Here is a 26016-nt window from a genome sequence, read left to right as displayed (position 1 = left end):
CTAGGTTCCAACCACCTCAGCACAGGGCCTGGCCACAGTGAGTGCCTAATCAGCATCCAATCTTGGGTTTGGTTTGTTTTTGTTTCATTTTTGAGACAAGGTCTCACTATGTAGCCTAGGCTGACCTGGAACTTGCTGTATAACTGCCTCCGCTTCCAGAGAGCAGAGATTTACAGGCATGTACCACCACGTCCAGCTTACTTAACTTTTATTATGATTATTACTGGTACCAAGAAAATTCTTGTTGGATCAGTGAATGAAGGAGTGAATTGAATGACTGGAAAGCTGGTGCTAGCAGCTCCACGCTCTACAGCAGGTCCTCTGCTCGAGGTGCATGAGCCCCTAACAGAGGCTTTCTCCCCATGTTTCAGGAGAACTGAAACAGTGTCCCCAGGATGAGCCACAGCACTGGTCCCAGAAGAAGGCACTCAGAATGGAAAGACCCAGGGACACATAGGGTGAGCCTGAGAGGGCAGTAGAGGAGAGGACCAAGGAGTCCATCCTCTCAACAGCATGGGGAGATGTTCAGGTCACAGAAGTGCTGCACAGACTCAGGTCTTCTGAGGGAACCCAGGGACATAGTCTACAGCTCCTATCTGGACGGTACTCCATGCTCACTGAGAGCAACCACCTCAGACTTCTGCTCTATCAGGAATTATTCACTCTGCCTTGCACGCGCCCCACCCACTCTGCCCTGCAAGTATGAGCCCTGGCTGCTTGAATGAATGAGTGAACCCTGAAGGCAAGGATGAAAAACCCCAGGGAGCTCCCTGAAAGCTCAGGGGAGGCCTGCTGGATGGAGACTGCCCAGCCCTTAGTTGGGGCCTGGGGAGATGGCAGTGGTGGGAGGCCCAGCCATGACTGGGGGTGGAAGACCACATTCCCCTCCCCGGATCTACATAGGCCAAAGCTTCTGACGGCCATGGCCATGCTGATCTGGGGCATCACAAACAGACTGGTTGTACCCTCCAAATGTCCCTGTGCCATATGTCAGTGATAGCTAACAGAGGCCCACCTGGTGAGGAAACAGGCCCCAGCACGTTCCCGAAGGAGGGGGTCAAGGAATTGCTGATCACACACACGGACATATGCACAGATGTGCCAGCACATTCACAGGCTCACTGTTACCCCAGCTCACCATCACCACACAAGACCTTGACACACATCCCTTCAATCCCTGTTCAGTGCAGCCTGCTCCCTGGAGCCCAGGCTGATAGGTACCACACGCCTAAGGTGTAGCAAATGCAGACATCCTCATAGAGCTACAAGGTTACACAGATCAGCGTAGCCAGACTTGTCCCCACAGGCACACACACTTTCAGCTCTTGCTGGAACTGTGATACCCACATCCATCACTCCCAGAGGCCCAAGCAGTTTCTGATACAACTGCACGCACAGACCACCCAACACACATAGATACATAAGTGTCCATACATGAGCATGCAAACCCCCCCACACACACACATGCTCACCAGCACTGACACCTCTGAACTTGGGTCTCCTTCTCAGAAACAGAGGCCACAGCAAGGCTCCCAGTTTGTTGCCATGGAGACAATCTGGGATATCTTCTAGGAGGGCACCCCTCACCTAGGGGGTCTCCTTTCTTTATGCCCCAGAGACCCCTTCCTCCTCAAGCTTCAGCTCCACTAGGAGACATAATTATAGAAAGGTGGAACTTAGTATTCAAGGCATCTCCTCTGCTGTAAGTCCCTTCCCTGGGGCCCAGCCCAGAAGCACCAAAGCTGAGGTCCAGGACCCATGGCCAGGGGCTGCTTCACCCCTCCCCACACACAGCCTTGATCAGCCCCAGAACAGAAAGAAAACTCCCCAAAGAACCACCTAGTTGGAAGATGAAGGCAGGGAGCTTCCCCACTGGAAGGGAAGAAGAGAGAGGAGGGCCAGAGCTGCTGAGTTTCCATCATTACAATCACAGCCAACATGAACTGAGCACCTACTACATGTAGGCAATGTCACTGAATTCTCACTACCCCTCTGCATGCTCCACATTAGAGATGGAGAAAGTGTTGTCCCACGAGGCCACATCAGTCCATTTCAGCCTGTGCTGGCCAACAGGGGACCTGGGACTCTGGGCCCAGCAGGATCTCTCCGGTGCCTGCTATCTCAGCTGACACTCTCAGTTCCAAGTCCCAGACCTTCCCATCAGTCCTGGTCTGAATGACAGAAAGCTGGGGTGACCTGGACACAAGCAACCCTCCAGCTGGAAGTCCCCTAACCTGGCTATAAAGCAGGGTATGAGAGCACTCAGGCTCCGGCCAAGCACAGAAAGCACCCCTGAGGAGCTGCCGAGGTGATGGAAGGCCAGGGTCTGCCCACACAGGCCTCAAGATGGGGTGATGTGTCATTACTCATAAATGGGGGGAGGTAGAAACTTCAACGTTTCATGCTCCAGCCAACAGCATCCTCGGCCCCACGGGAACCCAGTCCTCTGAGAGCTGGTTGCTATGGATACACTCCCGAGGGTCCCAGCCTGCCAGCCCCCAAGCCCCTGCGCAGCCCCCAGGGTCTGCTCTGACATGAGTGAGTCCTGAGGGAGGGAAGGGGAGGGTGAGCAGACAGCTGGGCCCCTGCCCCAAGGTGTGCCCAAGCAGGGGGCAAGGCCCCAGGGGTGCTGCCTGGGCTGGGGAGGTACCTGGGCTTTGTCTAGCTGCTTTCTGCAAAGGGCCCATCTGCCTGGACCTCTGGGCAGGCAGAGGGGATTTTTAGCTCAGCCCCCCTCCTATAAGACCTGGGGGCAAGGAGGGGAAAGCATGTAGGCCCCCCGGAAACAAGGTTTCAAATCCTGAACTGCCACACACAGCTAAGTGGCTTCACATTTCTTACTCTAGATGCCCTCTTTACCAAAACAGAGGCCACAGCAAGGCTCCCAGGTGGTTGCCATGGAGACGATCTGGGAGCTCTTCTAGGAGGGCACCTAGTAGGGGCCTTCACAAAGTGGTGCTTAGTGCTGGATCCAGGGCAGGCTGGGAGGGGAGGGGCTCCACTACTCCCAGGTTGTGAAGACATAAGAAGCACTCCTTGGTCAACAGGACCCCCAGCACCGGGTAGACACAGTTGAAAGGGGTGAATGATCCAGGCTGGGTGCATCCATGGAAGGGGGTAGGGGTTCCACACCTCCCCACAGCCTGAGCACAGGCAGGACCACCCTGGACCCCACTCCCACCACCCATGTCCCTCTTGTAATGGGATGGGCAGGATACAGGGCTGTGACACCACGTACAGCCTGCCTAAGTTCAAGTCCCATTTCTGTCTCTTGATAGCTGGGGCTGGAGGCAGACCACCTCACTGTTCTATGGCTCAGGGCATCCTCCTTTGTAAAAATGAGCACTGTTGGGGTTAAGTAAATTCTCATCTGTTAGCACACCTGTACCTCTCAATAAGTGTGAATTGTTGTCACAGTGGAAATGATGACAAGTGCCCTTCCTATGTGTCCAGCACTTCCTTCACTACTTCAGCCTCAGCAAAATGTGCAGGTCAGCTTGGCAAACAGTCCCAATGTTTCACAATCAATAGGAAGAGGCACCCACCAACCAGAGCAGGTTCCAGGCAGAAACCAGAGCAGCCCAAGCCGCCCAGGCAATATAAGCTCTGAAGACAGATGCTATTACTGTTTCTTTTTACTAATATTACTCTTGCTACCTTGACTAGTAACCCCACGATTAATTACCATTACTATTATACTCTGGCTTTACCAGGGAGGATAGGGACCCAGAAAGGCCACATCACAGTAAGTGCCAGAGGAGGGCAATTTTCAGCCAGGCCATCTGACTTCAGACCCTAAACATTGCCTGAGACCACCCACAATGCCCCTGGCCAGTCTGCAAGCTCAGGCTAAGGGGACAGAGAAGGCAGTGACTATGCTCAGGGCCACTGAAGGTGACCTGCTGACCTTTGTTCAGAGGCTTGTCTCAGCAGATAGGCTCTGGTAGGGTGAGGCATCATGGCCCCTTAGAGGAGCACCCCACTCCAGATGGGCCTCTTGGGAGATGTTCCCTAGCCAGACACACCACTCTGTCCTTACTCAGGCACTCCTCTCCCTAGGAGTGTACATGGCTCGTGGAACTTCACTGGATCCATCTGGAATGCCAAGGAGCTGCCCAGGAGTCCTGTGGGATCCCTTGCCTGCAGGACTCTCCCTTCCCTCTCTCTGCCCTCCTCCTCTTCCCACTCTCCTTCACCCGTGCACATTCCCACAGTCCCAGGCCCAGGTTCGGATCCCAAGGCCAAACACCCTCAGCAAACATCCCTCTGTTCCACTGGCCCCTGTGCAGGTGACTCTTCCCAATTGCTGCCTCCCTGTCAATGGTGCCAGCAGCAGACCTCGAGGGAAAGACCCCTGAGACCCACTTGGCAGCTCCTCTGTCTGGAGACACACACACAGGCTCAGGGGAACCCTGGGGCCCATGTTGTCTGACACCCAAAGGCCCCACATGTTGCAAGTCCACATCGGGCAACTCATCCCTGTACCCACGGCCCAAGAGGACCCACCTCACTTCTGAAATCCACTTGTTATGATTCTGTGGCACCCCCTGGTCCTTAAGCCCCCAAGGTGGGGTCCATTCCTATTTTTCTTTGACTCCCAGGCACCTCCAAACATAGTGGATATTCCAGAAAAGTTTGACGTATGAATCAATCAATCAGTAATGATAAAAGAGAGTGGAACTATTTCCAAGGGCCATCCCATACCACCATTGCACCAACAGTGATGATGCTATTGAGACAAATGACATCAGCTAGTGACTATAGCAAATGGGACAGAGTCCCAGCCTAGTGCCTGGTTCTGAGCCCTGTGTATGCACAGTATCTCTATGATTTGTCAAAACAATCCTGGATCGAAAGCCCAGAGATGTTAAGTGACTTTCCCAAGAAGACCCAGTAAGCAGGTAAGTCAGTCCACCCCAGATCAGTAACAAAGGTGCCAGCCATCATTTACAGAGCACTCACTGTGTCAGCCACTGTGCTGGACACATCATGGGCCCCACACAACAGTTCTGGGAAGTCAAGATGATTACTGTCCCCATTTTACAGATGAGCAGTTGACAAAGGAGGCCCAGAGAGGCAAATAATGTGTACATGTCACACAACTGGAAAGGAAATAGTGACACTGGGATTCAAACTGGAGAAGTGCACTGCAGTGCTACTTCTCTGAGCTACAATAGGGAACACCACCAGCAAACACAGCACTCAGGGGTGCAGTTTCTGTGAGGGACCAGTAGCTCCCAAAGGACCAAAGGCCAAAATCAGACAGGCCGCACTTACCCGGGGCACAGGCGATGTCTGGGCACCCTTGCGGGGCCCACTGGTCTCTGGCGTTAGGTCACGATGGTCCACCTGCATGTGGCTTTCCAGGTCCTCAGCACTCTCAAACTTGACACTGCACTCGGGGCATCGGAGGCCAGCACAGGGCCGGTCACTGGGTTCGGGTGGGGCCAGGCCACCCACCTGTCCATTTGCACTGCGGGCCATGCAGCCAGCACACAAGCCATAGGGGAGCCCGTTGACATCGAGCTTGACCAGGTCCTGCTTGCTGCGGAACTCCTTGAGGCACAGGGCGCACTTGTAGAGCTTCTGCAGCCCCTGGCTGTTGGGGGAGGATGTGGCTGAGCTGCCCGCCAGCTTCTGCATGTGGAAGGTGCCGTGGATCTTGAGCTCAAGCGTGGAGGTGACTGTCTGCATGCAGACCACACAGCGGAAACCCGTAAGCGAGTTGCGCAGGTCAGGGTGCATCTGGCAGTGCTCGATGAACTCCTCTTCACTCTGCAGGGGCATCTTGCAGATGCGACAGGTGCCCGTGTCCAGGCTCTTGCTGTGGGTCACCTTGTGCTCAGTGAGCGTGAGCAGCGAGGGGAAGCGCTCGCCACAGATGGGACACATGTAGTGCTTGGCAGGGCCCCGGTGTGTCTGCAGGTGTTCCCGGAGCCCGTTCTCCGAGAAGAAAGTCCGTGAGCAAACGTTGCACTTGTGGCTGCCCTTGATGAACTCAGCCTTCTTGCGTGAGCCGTCATCCTCACCTGGCCGGATGTTGTGGTCCCGCAGTCGATGATTCTGCAGCAGCACTTCCATGGTGTAGGCAGCCCCACAGATGTCACAGCCATACATGGGCTCAGATGCATCCACGTCATCCTCGCTCGCCTCATGGCTGTTGGGTGCCTCTGGGTTCTTCAGCAGCATGCCCTGCAGGTCAGCAGGCTCAGCCTTCTTGGTGGCAGTGGGGGGCACCCCATTGGCCGTGCCGTTCTCAGTCGCGGCGTCAAACACACAGTGCTTCTCCCGCAGGTGCTTCTCCAGCAGGATGATGGCATGGAAGGCCTTGCTGCAGAACTTGCAGTTGTACTTCTTGCTGTGCGTGGTGATGTGGCACTGTAGCTCCACCTCAGTACTGAAGGTCTCCCCACAGAAGATGCACTTGTGTGCCTTGGCTGGGTTGCCCAGGTGGCTGTGTTTGACATGCACCTGCAGGTCGGCCTCCTTACGGAAGTCCCAGTTGCAGGCTGTGCAGCGGTACATTTTCTTCTCATTGCTGTGTTTCACCGCCAGGTGCACCTGGATGGACACCTTGGAGTCAAAGACCTCCTGACACAGGGTGCAGTGGTACAGCACAAAGGTGTGCATGTCCAGCAGGTGCTTCTGCAGGTCATCCACTGAGGAGAACTGCTTGTCGCAGCTCTCGCACACATAGTGGGTTGATGTGGTCATGTAATGCACCGTCAGGTGCTGAAGGAGGGACTCCTGGGAGTCAAAGTCCTCTTTGCACTGGGGGCAGGCCTGTTTCCGCAGCAGCAGCTCCAGGTGCAGCTTCAGGTGGGTCTGGAAGCTCTCAAAGTTGGAGAACTTGAGGTCACACTGATTACAGGGATATTCGCCATTGGAGATGGAGTTGGCACTGCCCGAGAGCCGCTGCCGCTTTGGGGAGGACACCTCAACATCAGACGAGACCGGGCTCTGCTCCGTCTTGGACTTCTTGCTGTGTGCCAGAGGAATGTTCTTGTGGTTCTCCTTGATGTGCTTGGTGAGCTTCAGAATGGAGCCAAATATGGGTGAGTTGGTACAGTAGGGGCAGGAATAGACCTCCATGAAGGACTGTGTTGGCTGCACAACCGGAGACTCCAGCTTCGCACTGCCGACACTGCAGTGAGCCTGCTGGATGTGCTCGGTGAGAGAGGACTCAGTGAGGAAACCCATGGAGCACTGGTTGCAGAAGAAAGCGTTATTGCCATCGGGTGGGTTGGCGTTGGGGCCACAGTGGGAGACTCGGATGTGCTCCTGCAGGCTGTTAATGTCCGCGAACATCTCGGGACAGTAGTTGCAGTGGAAGGCAGAGATGTTGCCAAACTGCATCACAGGGTAGGCGTGGCTCTTGTGCAGTTTGCGGACGTGTTCGTTGAGGTTGTAGAGGGTGGGCATGGAATCCAGGCAGATCTGACATGTGTGGCTCTGCTGGGGCTTATCTGCGTGGATGGTCTTCAGGTGGATCTCCAGCACAGCCAGGCTGGTAAAGTCCCGCTTAGAACAATACGGGCAGCTGTAGACCACCTTGGACCAGCTTTGTCCATCGTCCCGAATCTTCTTCTGCCCCCGCAGTGGCTTCAAGGTGGAGTCCGGGGTGGAGCCACGCTCCACGGAGGCACTGGAGTCAGGTGTGGCGCTGCTCATGGAGGCCACACTGCCCAGCACGGGGTCGGGACTGACACTGTGGTTGCTGGAGTCAGGCTGCCGGTGGCTGTCTAGGTGGCAGTAGACACCCTCCACTGAGGAGAACTGCTCGGGGCACATGGGACACTTGTGCTTCTGGTTGGCGTGGGCTTGGTGGATGTGGGCGAGCAGCGTGTTCTCATCGACAAAGACTTCAGGGCAGTGGATGCACTGCAGGTCCGCCTTCTCGGAGAGCTGCGGGTGGCGAGTGAGCACGTGCTTCTCCAGCTCCTCTGTCTGGCTGAAGGTGTCCTCACAGTAGTCACACATGAAGTCGTCCTTCTTGGCTTCCTTCTCCGACTTGGCCAGATGCTCCTTGTTCTTCTTGTGGGCCTGCATGTGGCTCTGTAGTGAGCTGGTGGAGGAGAAGCCACGCTTGCACACGCTACACTTGAAGGGCTTGCTGGAGCTGTGGGTCTTCAGGTGGATCTTGAGGTGGTCGCTGCGGGAGAACGCCGCCTCGCACTCGTGACAGTGGTACTTCTTGTCGCCCGTGTGCAGCTTTATGTGCCGGTCTCGGCTCCTCTTGTGCTTGAAGAGGCGGCTGCAGTAGGTGCACTTGAACGGCAGCTTGTCGCTGTGGATCTGCTCGTGCCTCTTCAAGTAGCTCAGGCGGATGAAGGACTTGTCACAGAACTGGCAAGGGTATGGCAGGCCCGTGCCCCCTTCCTCCTCACCGAGGCCAAGGTCACAACCATCTCCGATCATCTGCGTGGGTGATGCAACATCCTTGCTGGAGGGAGACGAGGCCACCCAGGAGAGCTGTGGGTCGTCATCACCATCTGCAGGGGGAAGGCAGAGAGGAGATTAGAGGCAATTCCCAGGGCCGCCGGGAAACAAGGACAGAGCCAGCTTCTCGACAGCTCTCTGTGCAGCTGGCCAAGTGCTGCAGGGAGTGGGGGGAGCCAGGGCCGGAAGCAAGTGGACATGCAGGCTTCCCATCTGCAGAGGACGCGGCAGAGGGGCAGCAGGATATGGAGGGGAAGCGACTTTTTTCGCAGCGACACCTGCCTGGGCCTGGTTGGATATGGTAACCCCACCGGAGGTGAAGCTCTCGGCCACTTCCCTGATGTGGGGGGAGGAGAGGCAGCCAGACAAAGTCACCGGAAATGACCTCATAGACTATCAGTCCCACAGGCCAAATGGAGCACACGTCCCATCAACACCTGGGAATCGACTCTCTTCCAACCCCTCATCCTGGAGGGAATCCTGCTGGTCCTTTGGGGCCCAGGCGAAATTTAGCAAGAGAAAGAAATGCCCTTTATTATCATCAGCTGTGCCACACTCTTTGTGGCTGGGGGCTAAGAAGGCCAGAAAGTGCCGCTTCAGGTAATAGACAAGACTTAAGAGGTGTGAAATCACAGGGTTCCTAACATCAGACTCCATCATCAGACAGGAAGTAAGCCAAGGGCCCCGAGGGCTCCCAGCTCAAGGCATCCTAAGAGGCATTGTTTTCTTTGTTTCTACCCAGAGATACCCCAGTCCACCCAAGACCCAGGCGGTGGCCCGATAATGACCGATTTTAGAGAATGGACAAGCTCCTCCCCTACCCAGAGCAGGCAGGACTTCACTCCACTCAAGAGGCTCTCCTTCCAACAACTCTGAGTGTCCTGTGCTCCCGGGGGATAGGAGGGGCTTTGCTGGCCATCCAGCCTCTGAGGGAAACTAGACAAACCTAAGGGCTGGCGTTTCTAGGAAGACAAAGGCACACAGAACGCAGCAATAAAGGCAGTGAAGTTCCCTGGGCACGGTGGGGCTCTGACAGAGCCAGCCTGAGCAGGAGCAAGATCCGAGGCTCAAGTTTCTCATCGGGTGGATTTAAAACTTAATAATGAATGAACAGACCACAGGCTGCTGCGGGCAGGGGAGAGGCAAACAAAAGCTCAGATTCGCTGTGCTGACCTTGTCTTGTAACCCCGAGGAAAGAGACAGCAGCCCGCCTGCCTCTCCAACCCCCAGCCAGCCAGCCAGGCTCAGTCCTCAGAAAAGCTTCGCAGCCTCAGAGCAGGAGCCCAGACCTGCAGGAAGGAAAGAAGCCTGCACCACAGGCGCCACCTGCCCAGCACAGGCAAGCACACACACACACACACACACATACACACACACACACAAACTCACACCTTCCACATCACTTCCACAACCCACACGGGCACACACACTCAGTCACACACCATCCCTCACACACACATGCACTCTTACAAATTTAGACATGCACACACACTCACCTACACACACACAGCCATGCACACCAGTCAGAGGGTCCCATACTCTATTATTCACGTTAATCACTCCCACACATTCATGCAAAATCATACACGCACACACTCATGTATACACACTCACCTTAGACATGAACACTCACACACACCATCACACACAAACCTAGGGTCCCCATTCAAAGGTCTCTCCAGCCACCCCTGCTGTCCCTAGCCAGCCCCAGGACTTTAAGAAACAGCAAGGGTTGGCTGGAGAGTCCAGAGTGGTTCCTCTGTCAAGCCAGCCTGGGCTGCTCCCAAGCCCCACTGCTCACCCAGGCCCCCACTCCCACCGTGTGAAGGTCCATCCGACCCCCAGCTGGCACCATGGGCACAGCTCCACCTGGATGAATATCACTTGCCAAAGTTCCCAGCTCTGAGGCTCCCAGCAGCCTCCTCACCTCTGAAGTCTGGCACCTCTAGAAACGCCCTCCCAAGGTGAGGGCACCTTCTCCCACGGGAGCCTCACATTACGGGCCCTTTGGATGGAATAAGACAGCCGCTGCCAGCTTCTCAGATTAGACAAGGAAGGAGGTTCCCGGCCCCTACCTATTAATTTCCAGCCCTTGCCAGCTGGGCTCCATGGGGCACAGACAAAAGGGATCCAAGGGAGGAGATAGCTGGAGCTGGGATGGCCCCTACCCCTGGCTGGGCTTGACGGCCTTCTTGTTATTTTGATGTCTTAGCTCAGGTTCCTCCAAGCTGCCCCTGCCTGCCCAGCACTCCACTCAGCACCTCCTCCCAACCACTGAGGAGGCAGAAGCCAGGCACTCCCACTTGTACAGATGAGGAAACTGAGGCCCGACTCAGCAACCCAGCTCTAGGAAGTAACATGGCAACAACAGGACTAATACCTGGACTGCCCACCTTCAGGCTCTTGACCATGATACAGATGTGACCCAGCTTCTCCAGGTAAGAGATAAATAAGACCATACCTAGTAGGTAAGAAGGGAAAGGTAGCAAGGGCCCCAAGGCCTTCAGGTCCTCCCTCAAGAGGAAGGACGGCTCTGCATTTTCAGGGAGGGGTCCACTGAGGCACTGAAGCTCACTAGAGCCTCTGTTGAGTGGGAGAAACTCCCAACTGGTCAGGTGAGACCAGGAAGGCACCTTGCCCTGAGGACAAGCCTGGACAGGTTCTACTGCTGGGTTCACTTGCTCCCCAATCCTCATGCCATCTGAGAACCAGAGGACAGCTACCTGCACTCACAGCCTTCCCTACTCCTGCAGAACCTCACCCATGACACAAGCATCCCTCCTAACCTCTCAGACTCAGTTTACCTATCTGGGAATGGATGAGAAAAACAAGTATGAAAGCCACTACTGTTCCAATGACATGAGTGTCCAGGACATGCACACTAGCAGAGACAGAGTAGACTGGGACTGTCCCGAGGCTGGAGGTGGGAGTAGGACTCTAGCTGCAAACAGGCCAGTTGGGTCTTTCTGAGAAAATGGACATGCTCTCCACCAAGACTGTGGTTGGATTGCACAGTTCTGTGCACTTGCTAAAGAGGACCGCATTGTGCATTGAAAGTAAGAGAATTTTATGGTGTGCAAATTATACTTCAATAAAGCTGTTAAACAAAAGCCCTATTTTGCCAATAATAATAATTACTTCTAATTAGTACAACTAGTGCTAATTTTAGCAGCTACATTAAGCTTGCCCCACAACCCAGCACTGTGCTAAGTATGTCTATTTGCACAACGAATTTCTTTTACTCCTCACAACAGCCATATGTGGTCATCTCCGGGAACACCTATTGTTGAGAAGAGGAAACTGAGGCTCAGAGAGTGAGGAATCTACTCCCCACATACAGGCAGATGCCTCAGCAATGTTGGGCCAGACTGCATCTCCCACATCCGGGGCCTTCCCCCACTGGGCCTGGAAAAGGGGAGTCTTCCCCTGCCCAGCCAGCACCAGGGTACCCAAGTTTTATTGCTGGGTGGCTTTATTTTCCTGCAAACAAGTTTCAAAAACTAAAGCAAAGCATATTATTCTGGGCGCAACAAACTGGGAAACTGCTGAGATTATAATCATCTGAATTGAGATGAAAATAAGTGAAAAAGCCTTAAAGTGAAAAGGCTCAATCAGAGGAAATGGGCATGTTGACATATAGAGTCCCAAACGCAGACTGCCCTGTTTAAAGCCTTTTATTCAAGTAACACTGGGCCTTGGCTGCTGCCCTCCCGCCCACTACAATGCATTTAGCTAAGGGCTCCAGAAGAGGGCTAGAGCGATGACAGGGGCTAAGGCTCTAAGTCTACAGGTCGCCAGGAAGGACAGAGATGGCCACAGTGCCCCCTTCACACCAACTGCTGAGCACCACACACCTGCAAGCGTACTGCACACACCCTCTGGCACATGTGCTGAGGACGGAAGGCTGCAAAAACAAGACAAAGGTCCCTTTCCACGAGAACATTCCGCAGCCCAAGGACAATTCAAGGAAAGCCCACACAACCAGCTACTTTTCATGTTCAAATGAACACTTAGGAAACTTTTCTGTGTGACTGGCATTCTTCCAGTTTACATGTATTAACTTATTTAATCTCAACAGTCCAATGAGGTAGGTGCAATTATTACCATGTGCCTTTGCAGAAGGGGAAACCAGGGCACAGAGAGACTAAGGAACCTACCCCATGACATGCAGCTGGCAGGTAGTAGAATCAGGATATAAACTCACTTAATCCTATTCGGTTAGTGCTTTTGCCCACAGCACTGTGGTGGCTCCCTCCTTTGGGGGTTGTTGCCCAGGAAAATCAAGTAGGAAATACAGTGACAAATGCCAACCCCTTCAGCTTCCCCCTCCTTCCAGAGTAAGTGTGATCAAAGAAACATAACAAAATAGGTAGAAAAATCGCTTTCAGATGGAGATTAAAGTCATTTAAAAATGACTAATCCTGCAAAGAGGCCTGGCAGGAAGTGAGTTCTAGGAAGCTTCAGCTGTCTGCCACAGAAAAGAACCAACCGAAACAAGCATAAAAGAGGAAGAAATTTTGTTAAGAATTCATTTAAGTAAAAAGCACATCAGCTGGACTTTAGAAGACGTCAGCAGCAGAAAGATCACGGTGTATCCTGGGCTCATGTGGTCACACTTGGGGCCACAGGAGCAGGATGTGACCACAGCAGGCCAAGGCAGCCACAGCTCAACAGTCCAACACTTCCAAGGTCAGGCTTGATGTGGTGGCTCACACCTATAATCCTAGCTACTCAGAGGTGAAGATCAGGAAGATCAAGGTAGAGGCCAACTCAAGGAGGAAAGTTCATGAGACCCCCATCTTAACCAATAAAAAGCTGGGCATGGTGGTTCTCACCTGTCATCCCAGCTATGAAGCAATTGTAAATAGGACGTTTGTGGTCCAGGCCAGCCCAGGCATAAAAATGAGACTCTGTCTGAAAAATAACTTAAGCAAAAAGGGTTGGCTGCATGGTTCAAACTAGAGTGCCTGCCTAGCAAGTGCAAGGTCCTGAGTTCAAACAGCAATACTGCCAAAAAAAAGAAAAAGGAAATGAAGGTCAGGCTGCTGGAGGAGGTGCTTGGACCATGAGAGAACAGCCAGTTCTAAGGCCCACAAGATGAACCAAAAGAAACCGTCCTACAATGAAGGGCACAAACAGAGGAGAAAATGACCCAAGCTATCAAAATGAAGACACAATCCTGTAAAGAACACTAGCTGCCTCCCTGGCTGGGAAAGAGGGTGAACACAGCCTAGGCCCAAGGAGTTCCAGCCCTCCAGTACATATTTGTGACTACTCTGACAATAATCTGGATGGTTGAAGGATTGTACAGGTGGCCTTTTATTCATCTGGAAGGGACTTTAGAGACCACAAACTCCAATCCCGTATGACAGCAGGCAGCTGGGGCACAGGTCTCTTGACAGGCTCTGTCCACTGCCCTAGGAACAGATCAGTCTGTCATGTGAATAAAAATGACCATTGCCTCCAGATGGGACGAGAGCTGAGCAGGTCCCAGGAGTGAGGTTGCTGTCCAAGTTCACAAGTGTTTCCTGGGCCTCAGCTGCCTGCTGTCATATAGCAGTTGGAATTTGGGGTCCAAATATGGGGTCTCCAAGTCCCTTGCAGATAAGTAAAAAAAGGCTACCCTGTAGAGACCTCCAACCATCCAGATTATCATCAGAAGAGACATAAAAATCCTGACAATTCTTCATGAAGCCCCAGTTCTCCTTGCTACTACCAGTTTCTTTGAAAAAAAGAAAATGGCAAATGAAATACATTCCCTCCAGGACAAACATCTGTAATGCTTTGGGTAGACCCTCCTTCTGGCCCCATCCAGAACTCAAGGAATGGGAATCACTATGGCCCTTTCCCAAACTCAGAGAAATGGGACTCTAGAATCGGGAAACATCTACTCCAATCCTGAATGACACAGATGGAGGCTGAGGCCTATAGAGAGAAGACAAAGAGGCCTATAGAGAGAACTTATGAGGACATTAAATTGGCAGAGGTTGGTCTCGTGTTCAGAAGGATTATAGGCCATATCTGAGTGCTGAAATCAACTGGTGATGTCTGCCATGAGCAGAGGCACATGGGAATAGAACCAACGCTTCCAGACACCAAATAAATGGGAAGGAAGAATCTCCTGCTTGCCAGTGCTGTAGCCTTTAACAACCACCGGGTTCCTCCTCCAAGAAGGGAGCTGCCCCTTCTCTCTGAGGAGTGAGGCTTTAAGGAAGGATCCCCCAAATTCTGCTGTTCACGCACAGACACCAGGACTTGACAGAAACCATGCAGCTGTGCTGAGGTCAGGAGAGTGGTCTCCAGCCAGAGAGGTCATCTCCAGGCCCAGCTGATGGTGAGCCCTACCCCAAGAAGACACCAAGTAGTCTTGGAACCCCAGGAAAGCAGAGCAGTTCTCCCAAGGGCAGACTGACAATGAAGCAAGGCATGAGGGGGCTTTAGACACATACATATTGTGCTTCCCAAGGAGGTAGGCAGGACCACAATAGGCAGCTTTCTCTACACAAGTAATGCCAGTGTGGCTCAGGGAGCATCTGGGCGCCCTCCTGACCTCCTCTTGGGAAACTTTGAATCTAAAGCCTGCTGCAGCAGAGGCTACCAGATCTGGGCATCAGGAGTCCTGGTCCTCAGGGATGGCTCTCTTGCTGGGGCCCCTAGAGAAGTGACCCTTCTTTTCTGAGCCACTGCCTCTATGCCATGATGGACTGAGCAACCTCTGAGGCACTTCCTGGCACTGCTTCGAGCAAACAATGATGCAAGCTCTCCTAAGGGGCCCCAAGCCCCCCCCCTCCCTTCCAGCAAACCCCAGGGAACAGTGGGGTCTGGACCCCACAGGAGAAAGGCCCAAGGCAGACAGGCAAGAACACCCAGGCTAGGGGGGCACTCTCATCAACTCAATGTCCACCAGGGACTCTGGCCCCAGAGGCAGATTCAGCCTCAAACTAGGCCCAAGGGGGCCTGCAGACACCAGGTGCCAGAGCTGGCCACCCGCCCTAGAATACTCCTCAACTTAATTACATTCCCTGCATGGGAAATGAGCAGCAGTGCATGGGGGGCAGGAAAGAATGCACAGATCCCCGCTCATCTTATTTCACTACTGGGGAAACTGAGGCACCACAGTAGGCAGCCAAAAGAGCCAGGACTAAACTCATAATAACTGCAGTCGTCACTGGATATGGCACATTTTCTGTGTGCTACTAATTTCTTTGCCAGCATTTCTCCACATCTCACAACATCCTACAAGATAGGTACTATTAACATCCTCCTTTTTTATAACTGTGCAAACTGAGGCTCGAAGAAGAAAAACATTTTTTTACTGCCGGCAATTGGACCCAGGGCCTCATGCATGGTAAGCACTCACACTGTCGCTGTTACACTCTCAGCCCAGAGAACAAAGTCTGAGTACACAGGCACAACACATGGCAGATGCCCTACACCACTTGCTAACCACTAGCAGACTTGGGCCTGCTTCCCCAGCCCAAGAGTCAGTCTGCAGCCTGTACACTGCGTATCTACCCCTTTCTGAAGCCCCACCATCCACAAGCACAGTGCCTGGCCCTATGGCTTGCGTCAGACCAAGGTTCCAAGCTTTACAACCCCACCTGCTGTTAAGGTAGGGCATTAAGGTAAAGTCATGTCTTGGGCAAAGTCAGTAGTGGGGACCAGAGCAGGCTGAGTCTGATGCCAAGCATCAATGAATGCAGGTGGCCTCTTTCCCCTCTAGATGGTAGGTAGGGCTGGCTTGCTTAAATAGCCTGTATAAGGCAGTATCACTGTCCAGCCTCCTGAGCATAAAATAAGATCCTATCTTGAAAATAACCAAAGTAAAAAGGGCTGAGTACATGGCTCAAGTGGTAAAGCATCTGCCTAGCACAGCACAGGGCCCTGAGTTCAAACCCCAGTATTGCTAATGATTATGGTGATTATTATGATGATAGCCCGTACAAAACCAATCTTGGAGGTATGGTAGTCAAAATAATGATCAGATGTTCACATCTGAATCCCCAGAACTTATGAATGTGTTACATTACATGGTATAATGGAATTCAGGTTGCTAATCAGCTGATCTTAAAATAATGAGATTATCCTACACTATTTGAGGGCCCATTGTTGTCACAAGGTGGGGAAATAGAGGCAGAAAAGAGGGTCAAGTGACGCAATATGAGAAGGCTCCAGCGAGCAATTGCTGGGCTTGGAAACAAAAGGGGAGCTTCAACTGAGGAACATGGGCAGCTCCTAAAACTGGAAGGTTAAGGAAATAGCTTCTCCCCTAGAGCCCGCCCCAGAAAGGAGGACAGCCCTGCCAACACCTTGACTTTGGCCCAGTGGTGTCTATGTCAGACCATAGGCAATTATCTTTTGTTTGAAGCTACCCTGGAGGGGTGGTGACTTGTTACAGCAGCAATAGGGAACAGGTGTGGGGTACCAGGAGTGGGGTGCTACCAGAACAAACGCCTGGCAGTGTGGACGTGGCTCTGGAGCTGGCACAGCTCAGAGCCTGGAAGAACTTCGAGTATGATTTTTTTAAAAGCCTGGACAGCTTTGATCAGATTGCTAGAAATACAGATGTTAATGACTCTGTTAGTGAAGACTCGGAAGGAAGCAAGAAGCACACTCTGGAAAACCTCAACGCCTTAGAAAATACTTTAGCCAACGTGGACAGACTGGTAAGGGGACTGAGGCTATTAAAGGCGCCAATGGTGAAGGCGTGTCAGGAAATGAGGAGCGCCCTACAGGAAAGAGAAGGAAAGAGAGAGCAGTTGCATAGTGGCAGAAAGCTTAGTGGGAACGTGTCTCTCCACTGTATGGAAAGCAGGACTTACAATAGATAAACTTGGATCCTAGCTAGGAGATTCTAATGCAAAATGTTCAGTGTATGGCCTGGTTTCTTCTTGTTGTTTATAGTAAAAAGGAAAAGATAGATTGAATGAAGAAATTAATAATTCTGGAAATTCTCAAATTGCCAAAAGACCATAATTATGATATTTACTTTCAGGAAAGCGTGTTTTGGAGGAAAAGCCAAGGGTATGACTATACATTTTGTTAATAACTGAAAAATCAAGAGGTCAAGAGTATTCAGCCACCCAAAAGAGACAAAGGGTGTAATTCACAGATCTCCTAGGCCAACCTGGAGCATTTGGGAAATTTGGCAGTATTGCCCTGGAGCCATCTTAGCAGAAACTAAAGGTAGAGACGGGGCATCTGGAAACCATCCCCGGAGAAGTCACTTGTCTAACAGAGAAATAAATCCCCATGATGTATACAGGAGACCTACAAGCTTCTTGAAGTTTTTATACCAGCAGAAACATTGCCAAGTTAACCCAAAAAGAATAAAGAGAGCACAAGATGAAAGAAGTCTACCAGACTCCCCAAATCCTACAAGCATGAAACAGGCTAATAAAGCTACTCAGCTGAAAACATGTGCTACCTTTCATGAATAAAAAGGATGACTCACCCAGAGGGCAGAAGCTCAGACTCAGAGGGCAGAAGCTCAAACCCAGAGGGTGGAGCCGTGAGCCCCTGGGGATGAGATCACTACTGGACTAGGTTCAGATTCTGGCACTTTATACCATAAGCATGTATGTCCTCTCTTTGTGTTTGTTTTGCCCTAACTCTTAAGAGACAGAATCAGATGAATAGGTCTCTAAGGGCTCTCATAGCTCTAACAGTCTGTGATTGATTAATGATGTCTGCCCTGGGTACAGCATGAGAAATGCCAGGCAGTGGGTATCCAGCTCTCCATGTCTCCTCCACTAGGCATTTTCCTCATTCAGGACATATTTGTTGAGCCTAGTCCTCTGAGAGGTGCAGAAGGTACCAGTACTCTTAAATTTCCATGCTGGTATCTGACCAACTTCTCTGTTGATTCGTTACTTACTAAGTTTACATTCTAAGCAAACATTTGGCTGCTTTGGAATACTTTGAAATACAAAAAGAAAAATTACTGTTGAGATAGCGGTTAAGACTACATCTAGACTGCACATTCCTAAAGGAACAGGAGGGTGTAGTGTAGAGGATAACGGTCCCACTGTCGGGAAATCAAAAGCCCACCCTGGAAAAGGGAACCAAAGCAACATAAGCTTAAAGAGACAAAGCCAGCTACAGCCTCCAAGAGACAACAGAGTCACTGGTAAGAGGATGGAAGGGGAGCCTGTTCAGGACTCACCAAGCCACCATTCATCAGCTGGGTGACCATGGGCAAGTTACTGTTTCTCTCTGAGACACCATTTTTCCATCCATAGTTGGGAGGATAAAAGTAACTACCTTACAAGTGATTAACATGTGTGCTATGAAGAACTTGATAAAGGTTGGCTACAGAAAATGCAGGGGTTTCTCAGAGTAACTTACACCATTACCATTCATTATAAATCTGTCATCTAAGCAGCATTTAAAATTCTACCCAGCACATATTCTCCTCTGTAAAATGGGACAATAATGGTCTCAACTACAGAGCCGACTACAGAAGAAATAGGTAGCTAAAATGTCCCATGTGGTAAGTGTTCTGTTATGTGTAAAATCATCACGGCTACTGGCTCCTAGCTCACCATAAGGTGCTCACGAGGCAGAGAGAAGAAGAGGAGAGACAGGCAACAGCTGTGATTGTTCTAATGGACATGAACCAGTGAGGGAGGCCATCGCCCCAAGCCCTGACTGATATCTGAGAGGGTCTAAGCTAAGAACCGCCAATCATGCCTGCAGAAGTTGGTCTTCAAGGCAAAAGAAACATGACCTGCTTTGAGGCCCAGAGAACCCCTGCCTTGACAACTCCAGGACATCAGACCCAAAAGGAGCCTTAGAGACCCCTCAGCCCAACACAGTCATGACAGACAGAGAAAACAGGGCCCCAGCAGTCCTGCTATGGCTTGAATTTGGGTGTCCAGACACAGGGTGGAGGGCGGGGGCTGAGGCTCAACCTCCCTGAACACCCTGTCCAGCAGCACAGGACGGGAGGCAGCCCCGTCTTTCCCCATGAAGCCTCTGATCTTGAAGAATATACAGCCTGCAGGATGCTCCATCCCTTTGACAAATTTGCTTAGCACTGATACTGCAAATGCAATTGCACTTGAGTTTTATTGCAGAAATTAAACAGACTAGGAAAAGAAAAAAAAAAAAAACAGCACTCGTCAACTCGCTTGAGAGCTGGCTGTGATCAAACTTGCTAAAGAGGAGCGCCTTGATCAACTCCTGCCAGCAAGGAAGGGACCCCCCAATCTGTCCCTGCAAGGACTCTCCTGGGAGCTTGAGGGGCTTAGGAAGCTTGCTCCCAGCGGCCTCCTGGCGTGGATCTCCCATATACCCGCCCTTGCCCTGCTCGCTCTTCACAAAGAGCTGGTGTCCTGTGAGGTCATCTCCATCAGCTTCGAGAGTCACGCTGCCACCAAGGCCAGCACAAAGGGTGCTGTGCTCAACAGAGAGATAGTGAAATGCTTTCGGGGTGAATCACTGTTTTTCTTCGCTCCCTTTGGAGATCGGCAGAGCCTACATTCGGCCGTGTTCATGGACCTGCCATTGGAAACAGCTGCGCTCTAATTACATGTAAAGTGTACCGAAACATCCCTTTTATCACAGACTGGAAATCTGTGAGCATCTGTCTCTCCTTTGTTTCTTCCACAAGATACAAGCTTGTTTCTACATTTTTCTCACCTGTAGCGGTGATTAAAATTCATTATAAATGAAAGGAGTGAACAGAGAAACAAGTTCCTCTGTGTACCGTTCTAAACTCAAATTAGAAACAGCTGTTTGCTAATTCATGCAGCGATGTTTTGTCGTGCTCTGTGAATCAATAATAACTCACCCTATTGCTGCAGAAATTTTTGGATAATCCATATATTTAACACAGCGCTGGATTCTCCAGGCAGGGCTGTGGAAGCTCCAACTGGTTCAGGCAGGATGGAGGGACATATATCCGGCTCTGGAGACATCCCATCACCCCACAGAGCACCCCAAACTCAGAGCTGCCTAGCATCTCTCCCCCAGAAGGAACCCTTGAAATGGTCTCATCTCCTTCCCTCCCCCAGAACCACCAAAAAAAAAAAAAAATCAACTCTGATTAAACACAAACCACGCACATCCTCCAGCCGCCGGAGGGAACAGCAAAATTAAAAGTCTAATTGGTACCCGGAACAATTTAAAACTATTAAGTATAGGTGAAGCTTTTCTGTGAGGAAATAATCCTCTGATTGAGATTAGGCGGGCTTGGATAGTGCTCTTCCCGTGCATTCATCCGAGCTGCTGAAGTCGGAGCTGCCACCTGAAGTCCGAGAAACCTCAAGGAAGTGTTTAGGCATACCTGGTGCCAGCTTCAGGACATGGGCACGCGGAATGAAGACTTGCATCCCCATCTGAGGTGGTAGGGGCAGGGGGAGCAGATGTTCCCTCTTCTTTGTAGGGAAGGAAATGGGCAACACCTCTGGAGGCCTGTGCTGCTGTGTAGCAAGCAAAACCTGCTCTGTCTTAGCCAACACATGCCTAGCCTTCAAGACATTGCCTCCAGGAAGCCTTCCCTGACTGCCCCTGCCATTCCCGGGACTTCTCCCTAACCTCAGAGCACTGCCTATTTATACTTGAATGTTTGGGGTGCACAGAGAAGCCACCATCTTGGGAGGCAGAAAGTGCTCAAGCTGAGTTTTGCAGATGGCCATGTTCTCCAAAACTTGGGTTAGAACAGATTTAGAACCCACAATGAGTCCAAGGGACAGCCAAGAGGGTCTCGATGACATTGATACTGAGAAAGTTAGTGCCTCTCAATTCCCCCTCCATCCTTGGGATGAGATGAAGGGCAAAGGCTCCACTTTGTGCTGTCTCTAACACCTCTGCCATTTTTCAAGGGAAGAGAGCAGGCCCCAGGCTCAGTGTTTTCAGAAGGCTCCTAGATGCAATGACAGGAGTATGGGGTTCTCTTTGATCTTGTTTTTCACTTACTTTTAAGATTTCTGTCAGCTTACAGCAAATGATACTGGTTTTCCATTTGCAGAATGAAGCAAATAAATTCATTTTAGCACAGAAAAGAGAATGGACTTTAAAGGGAAATCGTAGGTGAAAGGGCTGGCGGCATGGCAGGGTGGTTGTCTGGCATACACAAGGCCCTGGGTTCAAGCCCCAGTACAAGGGGGTGGGGGAACAAGAGAGAAAGAAAAAGAAATACTAGATGACTCAGCACCCACAATCCTCAAGTGTTGCAGGACTCCCAGACTGATCAGAGAGGAGGCCTCCGGGAGAGAAGGACAGGTGGGAGCAAAGACGGGAGGGCAGATGGTAAAAAAAGCAATAAACAACCAGATCAGCTCAGAGAGGAAATCTGGAGGGCACAATGACAGTCCATCCCTGAGCCCTTGAGTACTAAGCACAACTTAGTACTCTGCAGGACCCAAAGAACATCCAGTGTCTGAGCAACTGACTCGTCATGGTGGGCTCTAGCAGGACATGGACTCCCAGCCCTGTGCTCTTTCCAGACCTCCGTTAACTCCAGTCCTGACCAAAACATAACCCAGAAACTCTCTTCTATGAGCAGAACCCATCTTCAGGAAGCCTGTGATCATCACCTTGAAGACCCAGAGATCTGACCTGGCAAGAGCAGTGCCCATGGAAGGAAGACCCTGTGCAATCAACACAGGCATCCCACCCCTGGTGGGCCACATGTACATGTTGCTGTGGATCACGGGAGCACCCATGCACCCCAGAAGACCATTCTAGGCTCATCCCTCAGTGAGTCCACCCTGAGTGGTTTTCCTCTGGTCTTGGAATGAATTGCTTCATCCCATCTGGTTGAGGGAGCATGGTGATTCCAAAGGCACATCTTAGACCCAGAATAATGAAGAAGGGTCATTATTCTCCTCCCATGGGAGGAGTGGGCACTGGAAAGCCCAATCAGAAGAGACAGAAGTCCATCTCACGGTCACTCCAGGACTGAACCCACAGTTCTAAATTCTTCCCCAAACCTGCTTGGACTTCCACTCACAGAACATATACACTTGGAGCTACATGGGTGTGCCAGGAGACCACAGTGGGATTTCTGATCACTTATCCAGGGCAAGCCCACAACTCACAGAACGTCTCACCTCTCCACCCCACAAGGTTAACTGGGGACCTGAAACACAAGTCCCATGACTTCAAACCCTGCATTCCGTCTACACTGCAAACCCTTCCTTATCAGAGTAAGTAGAACCTGATTAGAGAGATGCACTCTCTCCCCAACAATGCCTGAACCCCTGGTCATATTTCCTCACCCAGGTGCAGTCCAGCCCTAGCCCTCCATGACAGTCCGATGCCTGCCCTCCACTGAGCAAGAACTGAGACTCTGGGGAAGGAGAGGAGTGAGGTCAAGATGCCCTGGTGAGCCCAGTCCAGCTTCTCCAGGGAGAACACATGAAAGAAGGCAATCTGGGCACTGCGGGGCAGGGGAACTCCTGTCCTACAAGTTTGCTGCCACACAGGGTGCCACCTCAGCAGCACTCTACTCTTGAGCCTTGCCCCTAATCCTCAGGATCCATGGCCCAACTCTCTGAGCTCACAGCAGGTGCCCGGGAAAGGTCGTAGGCAGGGCATCGGGGTGGGCCTGCTCCAGGTTCAGATCTTCACAGCTCCTTGCTCCTGAGAGAAGCCATAGAGAGAGCTCATCGACACCACAGCTCATCAACGAGCTGCCTCTTGTTGTCCCTTCCAGGTCTGGCCCACCCCTGAGGAGAATGCAGTACAGCTACTGGATGCGCCCAGGTCCCTCACCCAACTGGACTGGCACTGGATCATACCTCAAAAGTTCTGTGGCCTTGGGGTTCTCCTGCCTCTTCCATAAAATGCCGCTGGTTTATGTGACTTTCTTACTGGAGATGTGGACAGAGGAAGTGCTCAATACAAATAAAGAATGAGCAAGAAAATGAACAGACAACCAAATTTGAATCGTAGGGGCTAGTGGCGTGGCTCCGTAGTAGAGCGCTTGCCCAGCACGCACCAGGTCCTGGGTTCCCTCTCTGCATGGCAAAACAAACAAAGAAATTTGGACTGTAATTTTTACCAAATCCAGTATCAGAAAAAGCCTCCTGGTGCCTCTGACCCAGAACTCTGAGCTTAGAGACAACATTGAGGAATGACTAATATATTACATGTTCTATCAAATGTTACACATAACATATATATCCATATCACACATGTCCTATTTTAATATTCACAATAGTTTGACAAGTTGTTAGTACCAACCCTATTTTACAGATGAGAAAACAGAGGCTTAAAAAGATTAACTCACATGATCAGGATCCTACACATCAGACACGGTTGCTCTGACCTAAGATCTGCTCCTAAGCACTGTAGGGTGCATGTCTGCGCATTGCCAGGCTGGATGCCTGGTCAGGAGTCCTGTGAGGAGGTCCTGACTGTGTTCTATTCTCAGCCCAAACAGCTCTCAGGGGAGCCAGCTCCCACAGCAGGGACCGATTTGCACTGCAGGGCATACCCACTTTCTGACCTGGAGACACAGACTGCGTGGGAGCTCTGCTCAAGGCTCACCCCCAGCATCTGGGGCACCTCCTTCTTGGCACCAGCAATTCACCTGTCCCCACTCTGAGATTCTTTTCAGCAGTTCCATGAGATAGTCCCCAGCATGGGCCCATCTCCCAAAAGAGGACACTGAGGAGTGGGGAGACACAAGTGCACACATGCCAGCCATTGGTCCCCTGGGATTGCAACGGCAGCTACAGGGACAGTCTGAGTACCAGGGCTTGTCACCTCAACTCAAGTGGTCACCTGCAGTCCTCTGCCTCTCCAAGCACTGCCTGGAAGGTGGGGGAGGGTTGCCTCTCCCCAAGGTGACCTTCAACCAAAAGGAGCCTGGGAGCCAGTGAGGTCCTGCATGTGCATGAAGGTCCAGGCACATGGAGCCCAGTGGTCTACAGCAGTGACTTCAGCACTGTACCACCAAAACTGGCCTTTCCCTTCCTGCCCTCACTGCTTCCTGGGAGGGGGAGTACCTCCCTATCATGAAGCCTGCACCCATGTCCTGCCGTGAGCTCTGCAGTAGGGGGACCTAGATGCAGCATTTGTCTAAGATGGTCTTGGAGTGGGGGTGGCACAGGAAGTCCGATTCTTTAGTCCCCACTGCCCAGCCTCTGCCCTGCCCAGAGAGGTTGCCTGCAGGATGTGTGTATGCCTAAGCCCTATGACTCCACTTAGTCCTTTCAATTGCCACAGACCTGACAATGCTACCCACCTAAGCAGAGTCTCAAATGATGACATTAATGAAATGGTGGGCTAGGATGTTTTTGCACTGTCCACTGAAACAAATGCGTAATTGCTAAACATAAATGCACAAGCATCCCTAAAAGTGACCCAAGAACCCCTGAGAAGCCCTGCTCTGGCCCAGCTCTTGGTTTGTTCCCCTCCCTCCTCCAGGCCAAGTCACAGTGTTCCCAGCACCATACCTAGCCAGAGACAGGCAGGAGAGAAGAGGTAGGCTGGGCCCAGCGGGAGAAGGGATACAGAGAGGAGAGGGTACAGGGATGTGCTGGTGCCAGCACACAGTCACTCTGTGGGCCCCACTCACCCTTTGTGCTCAGCCAAATCTACAACTCAGCAGAGAAAATTTCCATTTTCCCTGGATTTTCATGTTTCAGCCTCCAGAAAAATTGCCCTTGTGGGCTTTGCCGCTGAGCTGTCGAGCCTCTGAGATTGAAGGCTGCCCCAGCCCCACCCACAGAGGAGAGGAGATGAAAGCAGCATGCCAGGCTGGAGTAGGCTCCTATGCACCACCACAGCCTGGCCCAAGACCACAGGGAGGAGAAAGAGCCCCATATTGCTTGGCTGCTGGCAGGTTAAGCCAGCAGCATTCCCTTGACTCAGTTTCTGAGTGGGGGGCATGACAGCTGAACTCTCAGACACTGAGGCTGTGGCAGTGTTCCCTGGCACTTTCCCTGAATCCCTGTCCCTTCCCTAGGATCCTCAACCCACCCTCTGCCTTTCTGCCTCTGCCTCCTTACACTGAGGCCAGGACCCCATCTCTACCACACTGTGTCTACACTTAGAGTCTGGAGAGTCATCATCATCGTATATCATACACTGAGTATGTCCTGTGCACCAGGCTTTTCAAAATGTGTGTTATTTAAATATTTACATTTTTGGTCTTAAATGTTTTACTGCATTGAAACTACATGTGATCCTTTTGTTAGACACATTTTACAGACCAGGGAACTGAGGCTCAGAGGGCTGACAGGGGCATTTCGGATTACCTTCTAACTTCCCATTGTACATTTGGGGATACTGAGGCCCTTGAGGTCTGAAAACAGAATCCAGCAGGGCAAGGAGGATCCAGCCACTGGACTCATCAATGGCATGAAATTTAAGTATCATTGCATTTATAGGAACTCCCACCCACACAGAAACATACCCACCCAGACATAATGCAGGGGGGTAAACTGAGAGACCACTACTAATGGAAAGTGAATGATCCCCAGATCCTACAGATGATGCTTGGGGAGCTTCATGTGTCCACTGTGTGGTATCAGTACCTCCGCACAGGTGGACTTGGGAGGGGGAGAAGCACCCTCAACCCAGCTCAGGTGAACACATCCCTGAAGGGGTGCTGGGCCCCCA

The 26016-nt window shown here is 51.7% G+C and overlaps 1 protein-coding gene across 4 annotated transcripts in view; it reads right to left on the bottom strand.

Annotated features, from left to right (window-relative positions):
• The window catches only part of Znf423 (zinc finger protein 423), a 308237-nt gene that overhangs the window by 118221 nt on the left and 164000 nt on the right, over window positions 1-26016 (bottom strand). For all 4 annotated transcript variants that reach the window (XM_074056038.1, XM_074056036.1, XM_074056035.1 and 1 more), the window contains one exon: window positions 5278-8492. In XM_074056038.1, coding sequence (XP_073912139.1) covers window positions 5278-8492 — 3215 coding nt within the window. The remainder of the gene's footprint in view (window positions 1-5277; window positions 8493-26016) is intronic.

Source organism: Castor canadensis, chromosome 15 (assembly GCF_047511655.1).
Source record: "Castor canadensis chromosome 15, mCasCan1.hap1v2, whole genome shotgun sequence".
NCBI lineage: Eukaryota > Metazoa > Chordata > Mammalia > Rodentia > Castoridae > Castor > Castor canadensis.
The sequence above is the reverse complement of the archived record's forward strand: the minus strand, read 5'-3'. Positions and strand labels throughout refer to the sequence as shown.